The sequence below is a fragment of the Acinonyx jubatus genome, chromosome F2, assembly GCF_027475565.1.
Source record: "Acinonyx jubatus isolate Ajub_Pintada_27869175 chromosome F2, VMU_Ajub_asm_v1.0, whole genome shotgun sequence".
In the NCBI taxonomy this organism is placed as follows: domain Eukaryota; kingdom Metazoa; phylum Chordata; class Mammalia; order Carnivora; family Felidae; genus Acinonyx; species Acinonyx jubatus.
In genome coordinates, this window is record NC_069394.1 from 17,033,899 (window position 1) to 17,059,048 (window position 25,150).

General features: G+C 42.5%; 1 protein-coding gene across 8 annotated transcripts in view; it reads right to left on the reverse strand.

Moving 5' to 3' along the window:
• TBC1D31 (TBC1 domain family member 31) overlaps positions 1 to 25,150 on the reverse strand; it is a 95,104-nt gene that overhangs the window by 59,538 nt on the left and 10,416 nt on the right. For 2 of the 8 annotated variants that reach the window (XM_053208611.1, XM_053208608.1), the window contains exons 1-4: positions 13,096 to 13,329; positions 8,601 to 8,747; positions 4,734 to 4,849; positions 869 to 1,047 (exon numbers count right to left, since the gene is read on the reverse strand). In XM_053208611.1, coding sequence (XP_053064586.1) covers positions 869 to 1,047; positions 4,734 to 4,849; positions 8,601 to 8,747; positions 13,096 to 13,172 — 519 coding nt within the window. In that variant the 5' untranslated portion in view covers positions 13,173 to 13,329. Of the gene's footprint in view, positions 1 to 868; positions 1,048 to 4,733; positions 4,850 to 8,600; positions 8,748 to 13,095; positions 13,330 to 25,150 lie in introns of those variants that run through there. The other 6 variants (XM_053208610.1, XM_053208609.1, XM_015075821.3 and 3 more) reach the window with 5 other exon arrangements.

Here is a 25,150-nt window from a genome sequence, read left to right on the forward strand (position 1 = left end):
AGAGAGAGAGAGAGCATGAGCAGGGGAGAGGAACAGAGGGAGACAGAGAGAATCTCAAGCAGGCTCCACGCTCAGCATGGAGACTGATGGCAGGGCTTGATCCCACAACCCTGGGGGTTATGACCTGAGCAGAAATCAAGAGTCGGATGCTCAACTGAGTCATCCAGGCGCCCCTTATTTGAAATTTTAGAACAGACAAAACTAATCTACGGTAAAAAAACATTAGAATAGTGCTTACCCGGGAAGGGATATATGGGAACTTTCTGGGATGATGGTAATCATAGGATTGCACAGGTTACAAAGGTATATGTATTTGACAAAACTTAACAAATGAATACAAACATCTGTGCATTTCATTATATGTAAGTTTCACATCAACAGATACTGAGCCATAGTCAATTAAATTCAGTCTTAAGTATTTACAGGCAAATACATTAATGTCTGCAACTCACTTTAAAATGAAAAGCAAGAAAAGAATGAACAGTGGGACAGAAAGATGGATAGAACCTTAATACGGTGTTATAACAACATAATAACGTAATAACGAAAGTACAGTACAGGATAGTATAGGAACATGTTAACAGTAGAATCTACATGGTGTTCGTACATGTATTCACTGTGAAATTCTTACAAATCTGCTCCGTGTTTGAACTTTTTCAAAAACAAAAACCCAGTAAGTTAGAAATTGTAGCCACAAGCAACATCTTTCATTGCATGGGGCCACTCTGCTTCAGTTGTTGTTGAGTTATAAGAACACGGCTATGTGGGACAAAGTACATCGTTACTCTCACATCATCTATAAATCCTGCTAACCGAGAAACGAGTCAGAGAAGCACAACAGACCAAGATGTGCCCCGCGCTCACTGACCTTCTGTATTCCCACAGACTGTAGAATATTCAGCTTTCTTTTTCTCTGAAAGGTGTCCAAGTCCCACAGCTGTGCCGTATCAGAAGAAGTAGTGATGGCATATCTCCCTGATGCGTGCACAGAGATTGAAAATACTGATGATTCGTGTCCTCTCATCCAGCTAACTAGCTCCTTGGTAACTGTGGTAAAAAGTAAAAGAGTCATACAGGGAAAACACTATGTATCACCCAAGGACTGATTCAACTGATAGCTAGGTATTTATACGAGACACCTTCGTTAACACCTACAACAATGGAAGCTGGCCAGTTGATAAAATGCACAATGGAACAGGTTAGTAATGCAAACGTCATGGACATGTGAGGAGATGAGGCCAAATGAAAAAGAGTTTAAGAACAGCTTTAGATGTGGTGGTAGGGAGTTTGGGCTTTCTCTTGTAATAGTTTTACACAGAAGAGTATCATATCTGTTGTGTATTTCAGAGAGAGCACTCTGAAGATACATGAGAGATACGGTGGAAAGAAGGAAGAGACTAGACAACTAATTTATCTGCTGCTATAATAATCCGAGGAGGCGATAAGGAAGGTTTAAAATACAAATGTGGCAATGGAGAAAGGAAGAAAGTCAAGAGTTATGAAGGAGAAATTCAAAGGGCTTTGTGATCAACTAGATGTATTGAAATAAAAGACGAGTTAAGACTTCAACGGTGCTAGTTTAGTTATATAACTAGATGGCGATACTATTAGCTGATTTAAGAAACACATAAGGAGAAACAGATTTAGCAGTGTGGGAAGAAGAGATCATGAATTTGATTTTTAAAATGGATCCTGAGGTGTGTGTGTGCCTGTGAGAGAAGCACAGAAAACAGCCCGGCAGAGAAAATACCAAAAACTTCATTACAATTATCACTGGGTCATAGAATTAGAAGTGATTTTTATGTTCTCTCTTACATTTTCCTGTGTTTCCAGTTTGCTGTGGTGAACATGTTTTACTGTTATGAACAGAATTTTTTCTTTCAGAAAGATGAAACTGAGGAGAATAATCAGAAAGCAAGATGTAAATCTGGGAAGCATTAAGACACAAAGTAGGTCAAAACTGAAAACAGAGGAACAGAGGAACAGAGAAACCCTTGGGGAGAGAGTAGTAGTTTCCAAACACCGGTCTGAAGTCTGGCATTAGTTAATGATCAATTTTTCATTGGTCTTCAGTGAAATGAGAAAAATAAGGACAATGACATGAGTTTTTCATAAAGCTAAACTGAAAGTACTACCTTTTAATCTAGCATTCTATCCTTCTAAGTTTCTTTGTGTTAAAAACAATCTCTCGTTTTATGAAATGAAGTTCTATCGTTTTTTCCTATGTCGGTAAAATTAAAAGTTGACAACCCATGTGGGTTGTTGTTCCTCTACTTTCTTTTTAATTGGGTAGAAACTCCCTAAGTCTAGGGACCACTGAAAGAACACAGGAAAGACTACTGAGAAGCAGTCAGAATGGTAGGAAGAAAACCAAGAGAGAGAAGAGTATGAAAACTAAGGTCTTAATGTAAAGCAAAGTGTTAAATGCTATTGAGGGGTAGGTTGAAAAGTATAAAGAGAGCTTAAACAAACAGAGGTTACTGGGGCACCTGGGTGGCTCAGTCAGGTAAGCATCCAACTCTTGGTTTTGGCTCAGGTCATGATCCCAGGGTCGTGGGATCGAGCCCTATGTCAGGCTCTTTGCTGAGTGTGGAGCCTGCTTCGGATTCTTTCTCTTCCTCTTTTTCTGCCCCTTTCCCACTCGTGCACTCACACACTCTCCCCCTCTCTCAAAATAAATAAAACATTTAAACAATCAGAGGTTACTAATGGCCTTAGAGAAGTCTCAACTGCATGGAGTGGGGAAAGCAAAAATCAGAATCCACCAATGGGTGCCGTGAAGAAGCAAGATTTAGCAGTGAAGGGGGAGGTAGCTGGGGAGGTGGAGAAAACATCTTAAAGGAGGGGCTTCATTGGTAGGGGTGGGGGGTTCAACAGACAGAACAGATTGTAAACAGATGGAACTAAGAGAGAAGAAGAGAATGGGTGGAATCCAAGGGAAGCAATCACAGATGAGTATAAACATTTGGTTTTTTAGAACTTCTGTGACAGTAGTGTTTTTTTAACACCAAAAATTGGAGACAGTTTAAAGGCCACTGACAGGTAACAGGTTTAATAATTATGGTGCTGCAAACATCTGTAGAGTAGAATATTCTGTACTGATTTTAAAATTCTGTATGAATATTTTTAATGAAGTAAAGGAAATGACTCCACACGACAGTATAGATAGGATCATATATTTGTTAGAACGGAAAAGAGGCATATGCAGAGAAAACAGACTAGAAAGAGAAGTCCCTGCTGTACAAACACAGACTGTGTCTGGGCATCACTGAAGGACGACTGGTTTGTCTTCGCACGTGCACAGTGAGAGTGTAGTAGTGATTAAGAGCAGGGACCCTGGAGCTAGGCTTCCAGGTTAGGAATTCTGGCTCCACTGCTTACAAGCCGTGAGAGACCTTGGTTAAGTTACTTCTGTGCCTCAGCTTCCTCATCTGTAAATGGAGTTAACAATATCGATGTCTGTGCGTTTTATGATGATTAAAATTAACATGTATAAAGTCATAGAACAGTACCTGGCAAAGAGTAAACACTATGTAAGTGTTAATTATCGCTGTTATTACTGTTGTTATTACTATCTTTTAAAATATTCTATCAATTACTTTATTTACTTTTTTAATGCTTATTTATTTTTGAGAGAGAGAGCACGAGTCGGGGAGGGGCAGAGATAAGGGAGTACAAAGGATACAAAGAGGGCTCTGTGCTGACAGTAAAGAGCCCAATCCGGAACTCCCGAACCGCAAGATCATGACCTGAGCCCAAGTTGGACACTCAACCGAGCCACCCAGGTGTCCTTCTATCAAGAAAAAAACAATACAGTTGAGATATCTTTTCTCTTAATAAGAGGTTCAGTTTACAGAATTCTAAATGTCCTAAAAATACACAATGTAGTATAAAACACATAGGTTATATTAAGAAAGTTATTATTCTTGTACCTACATAGTAAGGAATTGGAGCTTCAAAGAGAGGTATGGCCTTTGTCTAGGTTCCTGGGAGACAATCTATAAATCCCTTAAATTTTCCCAGTGATAGAGTGTCTCTGTTATTCACGGCAGGTCCCTCAGACAACACCCGATGGCTTATCTAAGAAGAGAACCTCAGAGACTGGGCTGGCCACGCGGGAAAGATCAATTATGTGAGTGACTAGAAGGTTAAGGCGTTCAGCCACGTGATATCCGCCCAACCTCCAGAGAGAGGAGGGAGGCTGGAAATTTGAGTTCAAACAGGTGGGCAATAACCCAATCGGTCATAAATCTGCGTAACGGAGCCTCAATAAAAGTCCTGGACATCAAAGCTTAGGTATATGTTTGGTTTGGCAATACTCAGTGTGGAGGGCCACATATTGATGCTGGGAGGGGACTATGTCCGTAGGGATAACCGCAGCTTCTCCTTTGGGAGCCTCCCACTTTCTACCCTGTGTGTCCTACCTTTGGCTGGTTCTAATTTATATCTTTCCGCTGCATTAAACTATTATCATAAGTGCAGTGTGTTCCTGAGTTCTGTTGAGTCATTCTAGTGAATATCAAACCCAAAGGTAGCTGTGGGGAACCCTGAATTTGTAGCCAGCTGATTTGACGTGAGGGTGGTCCCGGGACCCCCAAACTTGTTGCTAATGTCTGAAGTGAGTGCTGTCTTGTGGGGACTACCCCCTCAGATGATACAGATTGGCAAATTCCTTGCAGTGCATCAGTCTAAATTCTACTCATATTCAGAAGATAAACAGGAGGATTTCTTACCTGAATCGAAACATTTAATAGAGTAATCAGCTAACGCCACAAGGAACTCAGACTTCCTACGGAGATTAAAGGCCAGAGCTGTGCAAGCTTGTGCCGTTCGCTGAACAAGATTAAACCTATTAAGAGATTACTGCATTAGTATCAGAAATTCCTCCAACAATCATAAATTTTACGCTGGAGGAGTCCTTAGAGATGAAGAAAATGAAATGCAGAAAAATGAATGCCCATTGTGGTAGGCCAAAAATAGATTATGAAGAGTGCTGTATGCATGTAAAGGAATCTGGATTTTACTTACCAGGTTTTAAGCATAGCAGAATTATGACGAGACATGTCTTTTAGGAAGAGGATTCTGGCAGCAATGGCAAATGGATAGAGGGACAAGAAGAGACCATGAAGAAAGTTACTAAGGAGGCGCCTGGGTGGCTCAGTCGGATGAACGTTGGACTCTTGGTTTCAGACCGTGATCTCACAGTTCGTGAGTTCAAGCCCCAACTGACAGTGTGCAGCCTACTTGGGATTGTCTCTCCCTCTCTCTGCCCCTCTTGCATACTCTCTCTCTCCAAATAAAGAAATAAACTTTACAATAGAATAAAATAAAAACAAAAAAGAAGGAAGCCACTACAGAGCATCTCAATCAGAGTTACGGGTATAAATGGAAAGGACAAACAGGACAAGTGTCAGGAGTTAAGCGGGAGAGAGGCTTGGTGATGCAGCAAACATGAGGTGAAGAGGGAGGAATCAGGAATTCCTCACGTGCAAAATGAGGGTGAGAAAAGAGATCTCATAAGCTTGTTGTGATGATTAAGTGAGAGAATATGTTGATTGAATGAAATAACATATGCTAAGTGCTTAGCAGAGTACTTGGCACATAGCTAAAGTTTAATTTACTAAAAAAATCAAGTTTTCAAGATTGGGCAAAAGAGGGACAAGTCTGGGGGTAAGAAATAGGCCTGGTTTTAAATATGTCGAGTTTAAGGCCTTTGCAAAACATTTAGAGCTGTGCTGTCCAAGAAATGTAATGCAGGCCATTTAGGTGTAACTTAGAATGCTCTAGGAGCCACAGTGAAAAAGGTGGAAAAAGGTAAAGTTAATCTTCATAACATATTTTATTTAATTAATATATAATTATCATTTCAACATTTAATCAATAAAAATTATTGAGATATTTTACGTTATTTTTTTCATACTAACACCACATCTCAATTTGAACTGGCCAATTTTCTTTTATGTTTTTAATGTTTATTTAGTTATTTTGAGAGAGAGACAGGGGTGAGGGGCAGAGAAAGAGAGGGGGAGAGAGAATTACAAGCAGGCTCCCTGATGTCCGCGCAGAGCCTGACACAGGGCTCGATCTCACGAACCGTGAGATCGTGAATTGAGCCTAAATCAAGAGTCGGACGCTTAACTGACCGAGCCACCCAAGTGTCCCCGGAGTAGCCAACTTTCAAGGGCTCCAGGGCTCGATGCAGCTCGTGGCTCCTGCACGCGACAGCCTAATATAGAAGACATCCAGCAGGTAGTAGAAGCAGATCTGGGTTAACAGTATTTGCACAGCAGCTGAAAGCTTAGGCTTGCTGCTGATGAGATTATGAATGAGAATATGGGGAACATGGAAGGGAGCAGCCCAAGGACAGATGCTTGAGCAGCACAATTAAAGGGTAGGCACTGGCAGAAGAGTCAGCAAAACAAGGGGAAAAATGATCAGACAAGTAGAAAAATCAGGAAAGAGCTGTACCTTGAAGCAAAAGAAAAAAATTCCAGGGAGGAGGGGAAAATGAGTATTTAGTAAGATGAGAGGGGCGCCTGGCTGGTGACTCTTGATCTCAGGGTCATGAGTTTGAGCCCCATGCTGGGTGTAGAAATTACTTAAAAATAAAGTCTTAAAAAAAAAAGTTACCACCACCCAATCCTCAGACCCCATTCAATTTTGCCAGTTGTCCCCAGTAATGTCCTTAACAGCAAAAGGATCAGTCCAGATTCACGCCTTTACTTGTCATGTCTCTAGTCTCTCCCAGACTGGAACAATCTTCTGGTCTTTCTACAACTTTCATGACCTTGACCCTTGGGAAGATTATAGGCCATCTTGTTACACACTCCCTTAATTTAGCTTTGTCTGACTCCACTGATTAGATGCAGGTTACACTTCTTTGGCAGGAATACCATAGAAGTGAGACTGTTGTTTTCCCCGCGCCCCATCAGTGATTGGTCCCTCCACTCATTGACTTTAATCATTTGATACTAGTGTGGTGTTTGCTAGGCTTCTTCAGTGTAAAATTAATCTTTTTCTCCTCTATAATTAGTAAGCATTTTGTGGGGAGGTGCTTTGTGACTATGTGAATATCCCCTCTCATGAAACAGTTTATTGATTATAGCATGAATTTATAGATTTCTATTTTACTCAATGGGTTATCTCCCATTACTATCATTTTTTATTTTGATACTCAAAGTGTCTCCAATATGGAAAGAAGGAGCTCTTTTAAGCTGACATTTATGTCCTTTTGATACTTTTTCTTTAAATAATTCCTTCTTTCTGGCTACATAACGTTCCAGGCTCACCTTGTACTTTCCCTGCCTCCATCCTGAAACTGGCCATTTCTGCAAGGATCCAATTACTTTGAGCAGAATGTGATATTTAGAAAACAAATGGGCACCGGGTACATTCATTGCTACCAGGGTGCTGTTGCTCCCAGGTCCTATGAGCAGGCAAAGCTAGGAAAGAGCTATAATCCATTCACTCTTGGGGTGCTGAGTGGCTCAGTCAGTTAAGCATCTGACTCTTGATTTTGGCTCAGGTCATGATCTCATGGTCCTGGGATCAAGCCCCTCATCTGGCTCCATGCTCAGCATGAATTCTCTCTCTTGCTCACTCTATAGGCCCCCCTCCCATCTCTCAAAAAACATATTGAAGAAATAATAATAATTCAGGGGTGCCTGGGTGGCTCAGTCAGTTAAGCGTCCAATTCTTGCTTTCATCTCTGGTCACAATCTCACAGTTTGTGAGCTCAAGTCCCAGGTCGGGTTCTGTGCTGACAGCATGGAGCCTGCTTGGGATTCTCTCTCTCCTCTCTATGCCCCTCCCTCACACACATCCCTCCCCTCAAAAAAAGAAATTCCTTCACTCTCTCATATACATTTCTATTTATTTCTATGTCTATATATTCAAAACCAGCAGTACAGACAGATACATCCAATATCAATCCAGTGCCACGGCGTTCATTCTAGTTTTCTACTTTTCCATATTTGTAACTCCCCTTTCCGATTGTTAGAAACCTGGCCCCGTTATCCTCAACATATTTACTCATTCCGTCAAAGCCCTCTGCCTAAGCCCTCTGCCTTGCCCGTGATTGCCCCAACCCCCATGCAGGTACCTTCTGACTCTGGCCAGGCAGACAGGTCTGCCTCCCACCTACCCCCCTTGCAGGGATGACTCCCTCGATCAATCGCACCTAACTGCTTCTGTACTAAATTGTTCAGCAAAGGAAGAGGAGGCAGAAGAGTGAGGAACAATTCTTTAAAACTGCTACATGTGTAAACTGTGACAATAACGTACAAAGTAAAGTTCTTTCTAAATTGCCCAATAAAGTACCAGATGTTGATAAGTTAGCAACAGTAAATTTTTAAACTTAAGGAAAAACATGCTACTAGAGGTACTGTTCCAACCGGAACTTTAATTCTCTAAAAAAAATCTAAACATATTTCCCATGCCTTCCCACTTTCTCCTGTCAGCACTTGTGACAGTGTTTTACAAGTTACCTGAAATACAGTCAGAACTTAATGAATCTTGCTGAATGAATAATTAATAGCAGGTACTAAAACTGGCAGTGAATAACTTGTTAAATAAAGTATATATCAAAAGTATCTGCTCACCTGTTTCCATACAAGTCAAAAACATAGATATTTCCTTGATGGTCCCCGGCAATTAAGCAATCACCTGAGCTATCAAAAGCCACGTTCAAAAATCGCAAGACTTTGGGAAGGTAATCAGAAGAGCTGTGAATGATGTTCACTATAATTCTGTCAAAAACAAACAGACATTTAATTCTATGTCAAGCATTACTTGTTACTATGAAAAATACGGGTTTTATAATATACTTCACTGACTTTGAAGTTTCCTGCCTACCCGCTCTTCCCGCTGCTCTCCTAGAAGCAATCCGACAGTGATTTCTTTTTTTAAATTTTTTTTTTTAACATTTATTTATTTTTGAGACAGAGCATGAACGGGGGAGGGGCAGAGAGAGAGGGAGGCACAGAATCGGAAACAGGCTCCAGGCTCCGAGCCATCAGCCCAGAGCCTGACGCGGGGCTCGAACTCACAGACCGCCAAGATCGTGACCTGAACTGAAGTTGGAGGCTCAACCGACTGAGCCACCCAGGAGCACCCCGACAGTGATTTCTAAAAGCAGTTCAGAAAGTTATTTGTTATCAAAATGGATGCTGTTCATATATTCATCAAGTACTTGGAAACTCACTATGTGTCAGACATTGAACAAGCCGGGACCTAAAAGTAGTTGATGGACATGGGCCCTGCCCTCATGGAGCTTTTGGTTTAGAAGTAAAAAAAATTTCAGGGGCGCCTGGGTGGCTCAGTCAGTTCAGCGTTCGACTGCGGTTCAGGTCATGATCTCACGGTTCACGGGTTCAAACTCTGTGCTGACAGCTCACAGCCTGGAGCCTGCTTCAGATTTTGTGTCTCCCTCTCCCTCTCCCCTTCCCCTGCTTGTGCTCTGTCTCTCTGCCTCTCAAAAATGAATAAATGATAAATTAAAAAAAATTTTTTAGGGGCACCTGGGCGGCTCAGTCGGTTAAGCGGCCGACTTCAGCTCAGGTCATGATCTCTCGGTCCGTGAGTTCGAGCTCCGCGTCGGGCTCTGTGCTGACAGCTCGGAGCCTGGAGCCTGTTTTGGACTCTGTGTCTCCCTCTCTCTGGCCCTCCCCCGTTCATGCTCTGTCTCTGTCTCAAAAAAAAATTTTTTTTAAGTAAGCACACTTATGAACAGATTCATAAATCGTGATTAACTGACAGACAATAACAAGATATAAGACAATGTATTTTTGATTGAATAGTCAATTGTTACATTAAGCAATAAACACATGTAATGCAATCATGTAATTAGCGAAAAGTAGTTTCATATAAATCACAAGCTACCACATGTAAGAAAAATTTCAATATCTTAAAGATATCTTAATGAGATTGTTTCTGTACTATACAGTGAAGTGTTCCAAAGTGAATTAAGCATAAATGAGTTGTATTTTCAGCTATATTTGTTTATTTTTGAGACAGAGAGAGACAGAACATGAACGGGGGAGGGTCAGAGAGAGAGGGAGACACTCAGGGGCACTCCTCCATCTGTGTGCTTCCTTGTAAAATCTAATTTTAGCAAGAATCCTGCTCAGCCCATTTAATTAGAACCCCTGGGCGCGCCTGGGTGGCTTAGTGAGTTAAGCGACCAACTTCAGCTCAGGTCATGATCTCAAGGTTTGTGGAGTTCGAGCCCCGCGTTGGGCTCTGTGCTGACAGCTCAGAGCCTGGAGCCTGCTTTACATTCTGTGTCTCCCTCTCTCTCTCTGCCCCTCTCCCACTTGTACTCTCTGTCAAAAATAAATAAAATGTAAAAAAAAAAAAAAAAAATTAGAACCCCTGACCCTTTGGGGTGCTTGGGTGGTTCAGTAGTTGGGCGTCTGACTGGATTTCAGCCCAGGTCACAATCTTGTGGTTCATGGATTTGAGCTCATCAGGCTCTGTGCTGACAATGCAGAGCAGGCTTGGGATTCTCTCTCCCCCTCTCTCTGCCCCTTCACTGCTTACATTCTCTCTTAAAATAAAATAACCCCTGACCCTCAAAACCTGATCATCCTTGATAACTGATCAATCTGATCACCCTGGCCTATCTTCATCAAGAATCTCCTTAGAGGCTGGTTTAGGCAGAAACCCATTATCCTAGATGTTTCATCTTAGTAATTTTCTACCCACTGACTCCCACCCTGCTCCTTGGCTGTACATTCTCACTTGCCCAGGCTGTATTCAGAGCTGAGACCATTTCTATACTGAGGTCTCCTCTCTTCTATTGCAATAGTTCCTGAATAAAATCTGTTTTTACCACTTTAACTACTGTCCAGATTTGGTTTTCCTTTGACATCCCCAAAGGGGAGAGGGGGAGAATAAATGTGTAATAACATCAAAATGTTCCCCAGCAATTAAAATCAGACAGAGCCAACGACTTTTCCCTCCACTCTTTTTTCTGTAACATTTTATTATGGGTTGGAATCACAAAATTACAGGATCATTGTTCAAAATAAGGAAGGTAAAGAAAAACACTAATAAATAAATAAATCTGATTATAACCCTACCACCTAGATATAATCATAATTAATAGCAACATTCTGCCCTTTTGGATTTTCATATAACTCAAGCATTTATTTTGGAACAACTGCCTTTCAATTGCTCATAGGTTGCCTGACAGGTTCTCAGTCCTTAAACATAATTAAAAAATCAAATATTTACCAAACACCAAGATGCTTGAGATACTATTTTAAAGTCTTTGTAACGTGCTAAGACAACCCTGTCTGGTAGGCATTATTAGCTTCACTTAAAGTCTTAGTGATTAACCTGCCCAAGGTCACAGAGTTAGTAAATGGACATTTACTTCAACTAAAGTCCATCTGACTCCATGCGATAACAATGAGCTTTAATGAACAAAAAGAAAGCTACATTTTCATGGAAGCAGCAAATAACATTTGCATAAAACTTGTTTCTTTTCTGTTTTTGAATCTTGCATGTATATCCAGATATTTTTTTAACAGTAAGAAATAGAATTACTGTGGGCTGGCAATAACTTTCAGACCATTTAGAAAATATCAGAAGAAGGGGAGTATTTATACAAACTCCATGTTTGGAAATGAAAATCCCTGCTGAAGAATCCCTACTCTAAACAAAAATTTTTATTCAATTTTTATTCAGAGTTGATGGGAGAGCAGCATTGCTAGGGGGCTGACAGCAATTGGAAACCAAACAAGCAGCCAGTGGGACGTCCAGCACCAGGCTTTGAGCAAACATAGCTGGCACTTAAAGTCTGTTGATTTGTTGAGGAGCAACCAAAGGGTCGACAGCAAAGTTACTAGAACAAGAAACATGAATCCAAGGGATGCAATAAAGGCTATGAAATTCTGGGAAATTAAAAGCAATAAGATCAATCTGTGTGCCACCATTGGAACCAAGATGGCACCACTTGGGGCAAAGGTTTCCATTAAAGTCACACCAGAGTGGCTAAGACTCAAACAGTTTAAGTATCTGGGACCAAAATGAAAAGAAAAGCTGAGGAGGGAGGGAAAAACAGGCAGAGCAGAGGATTTTTAGGGCAGTGAAAATACTTTCTGTGATTCTATAATGGTAGAGACAGGTCCTTGTACAGTTGCCCAAACCCATAGAAATACAACACCAGGAGTGAATCCTAGCATAAACTGTGGCCTTTGGGTGATAATGATGTGTCAACCTAGGTTCATCCACTGCAACATATATACGTCTCTGATGGGGGATATGGATAATGGGGGAGACTATGCATGTGTGAGTGCAGAGGGTATACGGGAAATCTCTGTCCCTTCCTCTCAATTTGGCTGTGAACCTAAAACTGTCCGAAGAAAATGAAAGTCTATTAAAAAACAAACAAAAACCCAGCAGCAGGGCTGGCCGTACTAGGAGGCCACCTTGCACTGGTAGTTTGTAACCCCCTGTCATCCCTGCCACACACACTAACGTGTAAGCTCCAGAAAACCGGAAGTTTGTTTTGTTCCCATGCCGTCCCCCAGAGCTTCCAAGCTTGGGAGAGAGTTGGTGCTCAACAAATAGCTGATGGATGCATGCCTGTCTGAATACATACAATGATACAAGATGGGTAACTTGGGCACTTGGAAGGGGTCGAAGTGCACTGTTCCCCTTCCCCTGCATCATTCCTCGTGAGTTCTTTTCCAGCTGCAATAGTTAACAAATATTTACTGAGCATCTACTGCGCACCGGGAATACTACAGGGCCATTATGGTAATTAGGCAGAGTCCTGGCACAAAGTCTCGTCCACATCACCAACCACCTGCCCCACGCTAATCTTGTCCAGACCCCCGCCCCCAGGACCGGGAAGAGATCTCTGATGAGACCTCGGCTTCCGGGGCACAGCGAGACTCAAGCTACCAGCCTTTCAACAGATCACCCAGGCCAGGGATCTGGGGCAGGGTCAGAGGCAGAACCCGCCCTTCTACCCGGCGCCATACACCCCTTCCGAAGACCATCCCCAACAGCTCCTCCAACGCCTCTCCAAGGACGCGGACCCGCCCCTCGCGGCCTCCAGGCCCCTCCGCAGCCCATCGCCTTTACCCGTCCCGAGCGGCCGGGGAGGGCTTGCGGTGCCACAACTTGCCGCTCTCCTTGTTGCCCAGGTCTGTGCTCTGCATGGCGAAGCCCCCCGCGGCCGCCGCCGCCCGCCCGATACACAACCGACCCGGCGCCTTCCCAGCAGGCCCCGCGCTCCGGGCCCGGGAAATTTGAGCTCGGGCCCTGGCGTCCTGGATCCCCGCCACCCGACCAACCGAGCGCTAAACACCGCCCTTTTTATTCCCAGCCAATATGGAGGCGCGTTTCCTCCCAACTCCGCCCAAGCGACCCCTGCCGCTCTGGACGATGGAACCGGCCAACGACCTTCTCTTAGATCCCACCCCTTTTAGAGGTTCACCCCACCAGCCCCGGGGCCCAAAGCCTTCTGGGAATTGTAGTTTTCTGCGTGTGGAACCGGGGTGTCAGCGATCGGCTTGAGAACTCTGCACTCCGAGGGCGCCGTGGGGTTTTCGGCTCCCGGTGGAAGCAATAAAAATGGTTTTCTCCTGTGGTCTGTACATTCCTTTCTACACTGCGTTTAGGGATTAAGGGGTTGTAGAGACAACTAAAGAGAAGGATCCAAATACATTGAGACTTGAAGTGTTTCTCTTATAGAGTGTTCCTTTGAAAAGAACCTCTATAGTGTACGTTCTTGGCCTTTTCACCATCGTCGTGATTAGTTTTTCAATTCCGTAATCTAACAAGGTGCACCAGGATCATGGAATCCAGCCCACCAGTCACGGACCAGAAAATCGATGTCATCAACAATCAGCTGCATTGACGCCAGAGTTCTTTTTTGTAAAAACTCAGCACTTCTATCGTGCCTGCGAGGTATCAAGCATTCTTCTAAGTGCTCATTTAATCCTCATAGCAAACCTACAATGCTGGTAGTACTATTCCCATTTTTTTGTGCTCTGTGAGTTAATGTATTGGTTTTCTGAGGCTGCAGTAATAAATTACCACAAATTAGTTTTTTTTTTTTAAAAAAAGGTACTCTCTCATGGTTCTGGAGGCCACAGTCAGAAATCAAGGTGTAGGCAGAGCGCTCAATCCAGCGGATCCAGGGAAGATTCCATTCCCTGCCTTTTCCAGCTACTGGTTTCCTTGACTTGGAACCACATCGTTCCATTTCATCCCTCGATTCTCTGCTTCCATTTTCACATTGCCTTATCTTTTTCCCCTCAGTCTCCAATCTCTCTTGCTTTTCTCCTATAAGAACACCTGTCATTGGATTTAGGGCCCACCCAGATAATCCAGGATGATTTCCTCATTCCAAGATCCTTAATTTTACCTACAGAGACTGTTTTCCCAAATAAGGTAACATTCACATTTTCTGGGGATTAGGTCATGGATATGTATTTTGGGGGCCCACTGTTCAAACCTACTACAGGTAGGTGCTTCTTGTATCTCTGTTTTGCAGACAAGGAAATTGAGTTCATAGGAGAGCCAGGATTAGATTTTTAGTCTTTTCATTCTTGGTCCCAACAGAAAAATAAATTTTTACAAAATTATATGACCATCATATTTGAAAAGCTCAAACTTTACCAGAAAAGCAAAACTCTCACAAAAATTTTCCAATGCAGATTTTAAAACTTTTTGTGTTGTTACTAAGGGGTGGCTCTGAGAGACCACACAACTTAAAAAAATTTTTTTTGTTAATGTTTATTTATTTTTGATAGACACACACACACACACACACACACACACACACAGCATGAGTTGGGGAGGGGCAGACAGAGACAGAGACACAGAATCCAAAGCAGGCTCCAGGCTCTGAGCTGTCAGCACAGAGCCTGACCCAGGGCTTGAACTCACAAACCATGAGATCATGACCTGAGCTGAAGTGGGATGCTTAAGCGACTGAGCCACCCACGTGCCCTAAGACCATACAACTTTTAATAACCTTTTGCAGAAGAGACAATCACATTCCTCATTTTTATTTATTGGATTTGAGATGATAATAAGTTATGTGTATGAATGTTTGCATTATTATTCAAGAAACTTAGGGTGCTAAACTTATGGGTGCTTAACTTGAAATAAAGGTTTTTTTCTATCCCATGCAGGTAGCCAAGCAACATTTTTATCAGTAGCAGAGACAAATGTGCTGAATGATTTCCTGAACTACTTTGGTTTAACCTGTCTGCAGTCAAGCTCATATCGGCTGTCACAGCCCATGCGACCATCCTACTCAATTTCAGGTATGTGACAAAGAGGTTTCTATATTACAGATCTTCTGGACTCCCACTTTGCACTTGTCTTTGGATTTAGTTGAGCCAAATCTGAAGGTCAGGCTGGCAACTGAAGAAACATGCACCCATAGCTGCCAACCTTCTACTTACTGTAATTTCCCAATGTTTATAACCCAAGTTGGTAGACCATTTGGTAGTTCCTTCCTGAATCATTACTCAGTCAATAACTGATGCATTCTATACATATATTTTTCAGCTAAATTGAGGTGTAATTGACATTTAATAAACTGTACATATTTAAGTTGTATAATTTCATGATTTGACATAAATAGACTCCTATGAAGCCATCATCATAATCAAGATAATGAACATAGACATCACCCCCCCAAAGTTTCCCCTTGCCTGTTTGGAATTCAATTTCTTTTTATCCCCACCCACCTTGCCTACAGGCAACCACTAATCTGCTTTCTGTATCTTAGTTAATATTTTCTAGAAATTGATGTAAATAGGTCCTAAACTATGTACTCCTTTATTTTTCTTTTGGCCTGGCTTCTTTCAATTAGCATAATTATGTTGAGAATCAACTATGTTGTTGGGGATATCAACAGTTCGTATGTTTTTATCATTGATAGTCTATGGTACTGATATACCACAATTAATGTATCCAGTCACCTTTGATGAACATTTGGATTGTTTCCAGTTTGGGGCTATTACAAAGACAGCTGTTATGAACATTCCTGTACAAGTCTTTGTGTAAACATATGTTCTCAGTTCTGTTGCATAAATTCTTAGAAGTGGAATGACTGGGCCATATGGTAGGTGTAGGCTTAACTTTTTAAGAAAGCATCAAATGTTTTCAGAGTAGTTGTGCCATTTTACATCCCACCAACAATGTAGGATAGTTCCAGGTGTTCCACATCTATGATGAGTCTTTGTGATTACAGCCGTACTAGGAGTATTGTGGTACCCTCCTGGTGATTTCAATTTCCCTTTCTGGAATGACAAATGATATGTCCAGCATCTTTTCTTGTGATTATTTGCCTTCTGCATATATCTTTGGTGAAGTATATGTTCAAACATTTTATCCATTGTTTAACTGGTCTTTTTTTTTATTGAGTTTTGAGAGTTCTTTACATATTGTGGATACAAGCCGTTTATCATACATGCACTTTGCATATATTTTCTCCCAGTTTGTGCCTTGTTTTTTCATTCTCTTAACAATGTCTTTCAATGAGTAGATGATGTTAGTGTTCAAGATCAACCCAACAGTGTTTTGGAGTTTTTGGTGTGATATCTAAGAAATCTTTACCTAACTGAAGGTCACAAAGGTTTCCTCCTGTTTTCTTCTTTGTATGTATTTCAACTACATTCTCAAAGGAATGGAAAGTTGTGCATGTCCAAGGGATTTTTGGGTTTTGCTTTACAAAGCCCTTCCTCTTTGTCCTCTTGCCTATCCCACTTCCATTGTTGAAGGAAGCCTTCTTTTTTGCTGTAATAATATATAATCTAGAAAGAGAAGAACCTCCATTGTGTCTACTTTTTTTTTTTTAAGTTTATTTATTTATTTGGAGAGAGACAGAGACAGCGTGAGCAGGGGAGGGGCAGAGACAAGGGGAGGATTCCAAGGAGGCTCTGAGCATGGTAAGCACAGAGTCTGATGCGGGGCTCAAATCCCTGAAACTGTGGGATCATGACCTGAGCCGAGATCAAGAGTTGGACACTCAACCGAGCCACCCAGGCGCCCTCACTTCGTCTGCCTTGCTAGAGGGAATTTAGTGGACATTTGGAATGCTCAATATCTGAAAACCTTTTCTGTTTGGGAAAAATCCCAAGATATTTAGAAGGAGAGGGGCAGCTATTCTCTTTCCCAATTTCTTGGCAACCAGTTCTCTAATATGCCCAAACCTAAGCCAGTCAAGGAGTGAGCAAGCAAATCAAACCAGGATGATAACCAAGAACAACTGAAAATACAATTCAAACATTTATTGCAATTTCTCAAAGAGCACCAAGTAGAAAGCAATAGATAACCTTTAGCAAAGGTCTTCAAATACCCTTTCTCACCTCACTCAGTTAGGTTAGATTAAGTTATGCCAAAGTAACTAGCCACTCCAAAAGTCAGTGGCTTAAAACAACTCAGTGGTGTGTTTAGCTCATATTGTCTCTAAGGGAGCTAGGCCGATGGAGTAGCCACCATTACAAAAGTTTAGGTTGCTGTCCAGAGGGTGGAAAGAGAGTTCTAGAGGGTCTCATACCACCAATTGAATGCTCTAGCCCAGAAATGTCACTATAACCTTTACTCTCAACTCACTACCAGAACTGTGGTTCCATCCAAACACAAGGGGCCAGAAGTGCAATCCTATTACGTTAGTTATCTGTAGCTGCAACGATGCTGTGAAAAAGCAACCACCAAAACTCGGTGGCATGCAACAATAAACATTTACTGCTCATTCATCTGGGATCGGCCAGGCTGTTAACTGCAGCATAAAGTTAACTAATAGAGTTAGTTAATGGTTCAGAACCATTGGTGTGGTTCTGAATTCTTGCAAAAGACCTATTGCATGAACCAGAAAATAATTTATTGCTAGCTTGGGTTAAAAAACTCTGGGAACTGGGGCGCCTGGGTGGCTCAGTCGGTTAAGCGTCCGACTTCAGCTCAGGTCACGATCTCGCCGTCTGTGAGTTCGAGCCCGCGTTGGGCTCTGGGCTGATGGCTCAGAGCCTGAAGCCTGCTTCCGATTCCGTGTCTCCCTCTTTCTCTGCCCCTCCCCCGTTCATGCTCTGTCTCTCTCTGTCTCAAATATAAAACAAAAACATTAAAAAAAAAAAAACTCTGGGAACTATTATAACAAGATTCTGTTTTATCTCCTTGGAAAAAGGGTTTATTTGCACATTAAAAGGAGTGTTGGTAAACAAAGATGTTGACAGCACTTAAAAAACAATAAAGCACTGAGTGGGGTTGGGGAAGGGTACGGTAAGACTGTAGACATGGATATCCATGTCTATCCAGCGCTGTCCCTACCCCTGTCCCCCACCACCTCCAAGTTCCTCAAATGCAGTATGACACACACTTCTGAGAAATGCTTCTAGCCCACCCCTCACTGGTCAAATGATTGGCTCAGGGGTGGGGCCTGACTCAGCTGAGCCAACCAGAGCCCTTTTCAGGGGTTTTTAAAGTTGAGACCAAGGCCAGCAAGTTTCCTCCCTCTCTGGTAGACTGGGAGCTGCCAGAGACAGTACCTCCAACTTTGTGGTGAGAGCCAGTCTGAGAGAGGGTAGCTAAAACTCAAAAAAAAGGGGGGGGGGTAGGGGCAAGAAAACCAGAAATAGTAAAAGAACATTCTGGCATCATTTATGTCCCTTGTTCTAACTGTCCCAGAAGCTAATCTGGACTCCTGTCCTTCCTATACTCTGGTTATTTGAGCAAAAACATTGCCTTCTATTTTCTAAAGTAGAGGTAATTGGAAGAAAAACAAGTCAGGGAAGGCTTCAGGAGGTGGTGATACTTGAGCTGAGTCTGGAAGGATAAATAGGGGTTATAAGGCAGAGAAGTTAGGGAAGGAAACAGCATCTGCAGAAAGGCAGGGGCATTTGTGAAACAACATGGAACCTTCTAGAAACTAGAAATGCTGAGTGCAATCAAAGCACAGATGCACAAGGAGTTATTATGCATGTAACATGCTTAGCACCTACAAAGCTCTCAATAATAATAGCAATAACTATTATTATTATTATAATTATTATTATTATTATTGTGGGGGTGAGAGGCAGAAGACTGAGACACATGTAAAACTAAGAATATAAAAGTCCCATATTTCCATTCTAAGGAGGTTGGATCTTATTTTAAAAGGTTCTAGGGAAACTGGTGGTTTCTAGACATATCCCTCTGTAGTAGAAAGATCATTTAAGAGTTTAAAGCTTGAGGGGCACCTGGGTGGCTTAGTCTGTTAAGCATCTTACTGTGGCTCAGGTCATGATCTCGCAGTTCATGGATTCAAACCCCACATTGGGCTCTGTGCTGACAGCTCAGAGCCTGGAGCCTGCTTCAGATTCTGTGATTCCCTTTCTCTCTGTCCCTCCTCCACTCACACTCTGTTTCTCTCTCTCTCTCTCTCTCTCTCTCTCTCAAAAATAAATAAACATAAAAAAAAAAAAGAATTTGAAGCTTGAGGCAGAAGGAGGGTGAGACAAAAGCGATGAAGGGTTGACCAAGGCAGCCACCATAAAAGGAATCCAAGCAGGCAATAGTTAAATGACAAGGGTACATTGACATATTGTGTGGGTAAGCTGACACTGCAAAGAAAGAGTTCTGTTTCATCGGTAACACAGGGATGCATGTCATACTGCTAACTGATGCAAACCCAGGCAATGTTTTCCATTTCCCAGACGGCTAGGCTGTTTGGCGTGGTAGGGATGGGGGGTGGGGGCGGGCAGTAAGGCAAAAGCCATAACAGGTTAGCTACGACATGGTGCACCTGCCCCACCCTTTTAACGTGACTCAGAACAGAAGAAGAAAATCAAAGAGACATGCTCCAAGTTGCTTAAATAAATATTCATGTCTAGGTGTCCTCATAAAACATACATGAAAGCAACCAAGGGCAGTGTTTCATGTGTAATCAAAAGGATTTGACAACTACAGCTGGAATTGTATAGTATCAAAGTGTGGGGGGGGTGTGGTGTTGATTTTGACAGGCAGCAAGATCATTCCCATGTACGATGAGAAACTGCTGCCATAGACTGTGTTTTTTAAAAGACCTCCTGCAAGCCAAAGGAAGGAGGAGACCATAACATGACAGAATGGGCAGTGGCTGCAAGTTTCCAGTCTTTGCAGCCTTTCCACGTGGCCAGGAGAGGAGGAGCGTGTGGAAATCTCGGCCCCCATCATGTCCACAACTGTCCTAAGGACAGCCTATACCTACCTCTGTCTTAGCGACAACTGCATGATATCCCATCTTATGGACGTGTGGTGTGGCATGAGTTTATAATCCCTCTGTTGTTGACAGTTGGGTTTAAAAAATTATTTGCAAACTTTATGCTGGAGAAATTAATACCTAAGTGTACTATTGTACTCTTGTAGGTGCTAGTTTAAGGTCGCTTGGAAAGGTTCTATTGGAAGCTTAAACCTTTCAAATTATGCTCTGTCAGTGGTGGCCTGTTCCAAAGGCCTCCCTGGGCAGAGGACTGTGGAGTCAGGGAATGCTGGGAATATCTCCCACAGGACTGAATAACTAGCTTTGATTCACAGGCTCCTAAAAACATTTATGGGCTCAGAGGACAGGCTATCAATCAAGTGTGACAGGACGCCATAAACCGTGAGTAAAATACCTCTAATTGCTGTAAGGGAGGAAGGCAGACTGAGCAAAGCATTTATTGTCCATTTAAGTATTCGAGGGCAGCGTGGCTTCTTTTGTCCAGTGCCCACTCTGGGTAGCATGTGGAAAGAGGCCACAGAGCCGAGTGAGGATGACTGGTAAGGAATCCACACCTAACAGACCAGGCACTTCGGTCTCTTCTGGTTTTTATGTGGCCTTACTCAATAGTAAAAACCATCTCCCCTAAATATATTTTTTTAAGGAATTTTTTTTTTTAGGGGAGCGTGGGTGGCTCAGTAGGTTAAGCGTCTGACTTCAGCTCAGGTCATGATCTCGTGGTTTGAGCCCCACATCGGGCTCCGTGCTGACAGCATGGAGCCTGGAGCCTGCTTCAGATTCTGTCTCTCTCGCTCTCTGCCCCTCCCCCACTCGCAGTCTGTGTGTGTGTGTGTGTGTGTGTGTGTGTGTGTGTGTCTCTCTCTCTCTCTCAAAAAAAAATTTTTAAAAAATTAAAGAATTTTTTTAGAGCAGTTTTAAGATCACAGAAAAATTAAAGGAAAGGTATAGAGATTTCCCCACATACCTCCTGCCCCCACCCGTGCACAGCCTCCCCATTATCAGCATCCCCACCAGAGTGATACCTTTGTTACAACTGATGAACCTACATGGACACATCATAATTTCCCAGAGCCCCTGGTTTACACTATGGTTCACTCTTGGTGTTGTACATTCTGTGGCTTTGGACATTATAATATCCAGAGTACTTTCTTTGCCCTAAAAATCCTCTGTGCTCTGCTCATCCATCCCTCCCTTCTCCCCTTTACCCAAGTAGTTTGGGTTTTATTATATTGATGGCTTTGAAAAATACTGCAAGCAAATTTCTTTCTTTAAAAATTTTTTTTCCCAAAGATTTTATTTTTAAGTAATCTCTACACCCTATGTGGGGCTCAAACTCACAACCCCAAGATCAAGAATCACATGTTCTACCAGCTGAGCCAGCCAAGCATCCCTGTGCAAGCAATTTTCTACATGAGCAAAGAGAAAGATAAGATAGGGTATGCACAATGGGATTACCACCTTCACCTGTAGACCTTAGAAGGGTGTTACTCTGCCCAAACAGGCCTATTACAAAGGCCTTGCTGGGCAGAGGGCTGTGGAGTCAGAGAATGCTGGGAATATCTCCCATAGGAGTAAATAAATTTGACTCTAATTCATGAGTACTGTGAACACGAAGTCCTAATTTCACATATTCCACCCTGTTCTCCCCATAAGTATGTTGCCTGAGTCCACTGCTTACTAGTACTCTAACCCTGGGCATAATATTGAACTTCTCCGTGCCTTGATTTCTCCATCTGTAAAATTGGGATAAAAATAGGAGCAACCCCAAAATTGTTTAGAGTTTAGAACAACTTTGGCACACAGAAGTCCTCAGTGAATGCTAGCTGTTATTACTACTATTATTATTATTTCTTGTATCTTTCTTTATTAAACCGTCCAGAATGCCAGACTTTGCTGATTTTTACCCACAGACAAGAAATAGGCAACCACATTATGCTTTTCTCACTGGCAGCACAGCACACAGCAATTACTTGGAAGCCTCCATGACCATCACTTAACACTGTAGATATACAAAAAAACAATAGTCCAGTAAAAACTTGTACGCCCAGAACGTCTCTGGTGCTGCCTTCATCTGTATTCTCATAGCATATCCTGCTAAGCTATGAAGGGAATTCATTATTTGCATGATAATCCTGTTTATTCCCCATTAACACCACACACACACACACACACCCTAAATATTGTATTATTGCTATTATTTAAGCCCCTCTAAGGAGAGTACCAGTGATGTGCTGATAAATTTAACAACTGGCTCTCTGGACAAAAATAAAGCCCTGGTTTGTAGCATTTGGTAATTTCTGTGGTATAAGTACTCCTACTATTCAAGGCCAATTTCAAGCTACCAATGTGATGCCATTGGAAAGAGGTGAGCAATAGTACACTATTACATAGTATGTTCACCATACAGATACGATGGACATAGAAAACTTCCAAGAGCATCAATAATAGTAAAATATGGTATAGGAATTAACAAATGATATGTTTTATTTTTCATTTTTTTTAATGTTTTATTTATTTTTGACAGAGAGAGAGACAGAGCATGAGCAGGGGAGGGGCAGAGAGAGAGGGAGACACAGAATCCGAAGCAGGCTCCAGGCTCTGAGCTGTCAGCACAGACCCCGACGCAGGGCTCGAACTCACAGACTGTGAGATCATGACCTGAGCCGAAGTCGGACCCTCAACTGACTGAGCCACCCAGGCACCCCAAATGATATGTTTTTCAAGAAATGATATGTTTTGAGTATTTCCTTTAAAATATAATTTATTTCCATCTAAGTTTATATAATTCAATTTTTGATAAAGGCTGTATTTAATAATCGTCTCAGAAAAATCCTGAAAATTTAACAGTTGGCTCTTGCGAGCTAATACGAGCCTGCTCTAGCACTGCACCGCTTCCTTCTCATTTCAGCGACTTAGACATTTGATGTTTCAGTTGTATGTTGCTGTGTAAAAATTACCTCAAAATTCATTGGCTTCAAGCAAACATGATTTCCTAAATTTCACCATTCTGTGAGTTGACTGGGCCCAGCTGATATACCACGATATAGCCTGACTCACCACGATACAGACGTGGTCACTCGTGGTTGCGTGCAGCTGAAGGCTCATCTGGGGCTGAAACATCCAAGATGGCTTCTCACCTACCTGTGCCTCTGTCCACGCGGCCTCTCATCATTCAGTAGTCTAGCTTGAGCTTCTTTACACGGCCCTGGGCTCTTAGAAAGGAATGTTTCAGTAGGACAAGCCTGAGTGTGGAAGTGTTTCACAAGCTGTTGCATGCATCACCATGCCAGCCAATGTCCCATTGGCTAACGCAAGTCACATGGTCAAGTCTAGCCTCAATATAGAACGGAACTAGACACTCTCATGACCTTAAGAGATGTATTTTGTTAGAGGCTTCTAATGTCATGGTTGACCATGGATGACCTCAGGAAGTCCCAGAGGCACATTCAGTGGAAGAACATATAGGAATAAATCATCCTTTGAGGAGAGGGAGGTGGGAGGGTTGTTTCACTGTGTGTGTGTGTGTGTGTGTGTGTGTTGGGGGCATAAGGGGGAGTTGCCAAGGAAGGAGGGGGAGTGGACAAGCATCATATGTAACTCAGTGGTTCTCAACCAAGGGTGACTGCCCCCAGAGGACATTTGGCCATGTCTGCAGACGTTTTTGGTTGTCATAGCTGAGAAGGTGGGTGCTACTGTCACATGGTACCAAAGATGCTGATAATCATCCTCCCACACGCAGGGAAGCCCCTCACCAACAAATAACTGTTTGACCCGAAGTGTCTACAGTGCCGAAGCTGTGACACCTGCATGTAACCTAATGCACGCACGAACTCGGCTGGTTAGTATGTACTGTCCCTTGCCAACACATTTTTTTTCCTATTGCCTTTGACAGCACGTACCAGATATAAAATGCTTTCAGAGCTCTCTAAATGCATGTTCAGCCTACTTGGACTGGCTTCAGACAAGCGTGACAGCTGTAGCTTTTTTGGCTCCAATGCCTTGCCAGTCAAGCATATGCATGTTTGCACATTACATCTGTGGCATCAGCAATAACATCCCGTGATCAAAAGAGGTTGTATATCCAACTTTCACTAAAACATTTGAATTACTTTTCCTCCAAGTCTTCCAGCTCTCAGGTGCTTTGCTATGTCTCTTTGCTTTCTCCAGGTAAGCTATTCTGTTCTATTCCTCATTATATTAAGATTGCATTTGTCCTCTCTCTGCAAAGGAGATCCTCATTTGCTAGTTCAATAAATGTCAGTGGAGCTCCTGTGTGGGAAAGGGTTGTTCCGGGTGCTGGGGAATGGCAGTGAACAAGACAAAATTGCCCTTTCCTGGAACTTGCATTCTAGTTGGGAAGACAGACAATGACTAAGAAAATAAATAAAGTATATCATGTCAGGTAATGAAAAATGAAGAAAAATTTAAGCGGGGTAAAGGAATGAGCAGGATGGGCGGGGTGATACCTGGATTAAGGTGTTCGGGGAAGGCACTGCTGGCAGGTATTATCTGAGCAGAGATCTGGGCACTGTGCAGGAAGGAGGCACAAAGACAGGTTTTCAACAGCGTCTTCATTGTGCTATGTAAGACATTTATATTGGTTTCCCAGAGACGCGGTAACAAAGTATTGCAAACTGGGTGGCTTAAAATAGTGAAATTCACTCTCTCATGGTTCCAGGGGTCAGAAGTCTGAAATCAAAGTCTGGAGGCTTTGAGGGAGAGTCTGTCATGCTTCTCTCCTAGTTCCTGGTACCGGTCGGCAATCCTTGGCTTAGAGATGCATCACTCTGATCTCTGCCCTTGTCTTTGCATGGCCTTCTCCCCCTGTGTCTGTGTCTACATTTTCTCCTTTTATAAGTATATCAAGTCACTGTTAATCCAATGGACTAGCTCACCCTAATCAACTATGACCTCATTTAAGCTTGATTACATCTGCAAATA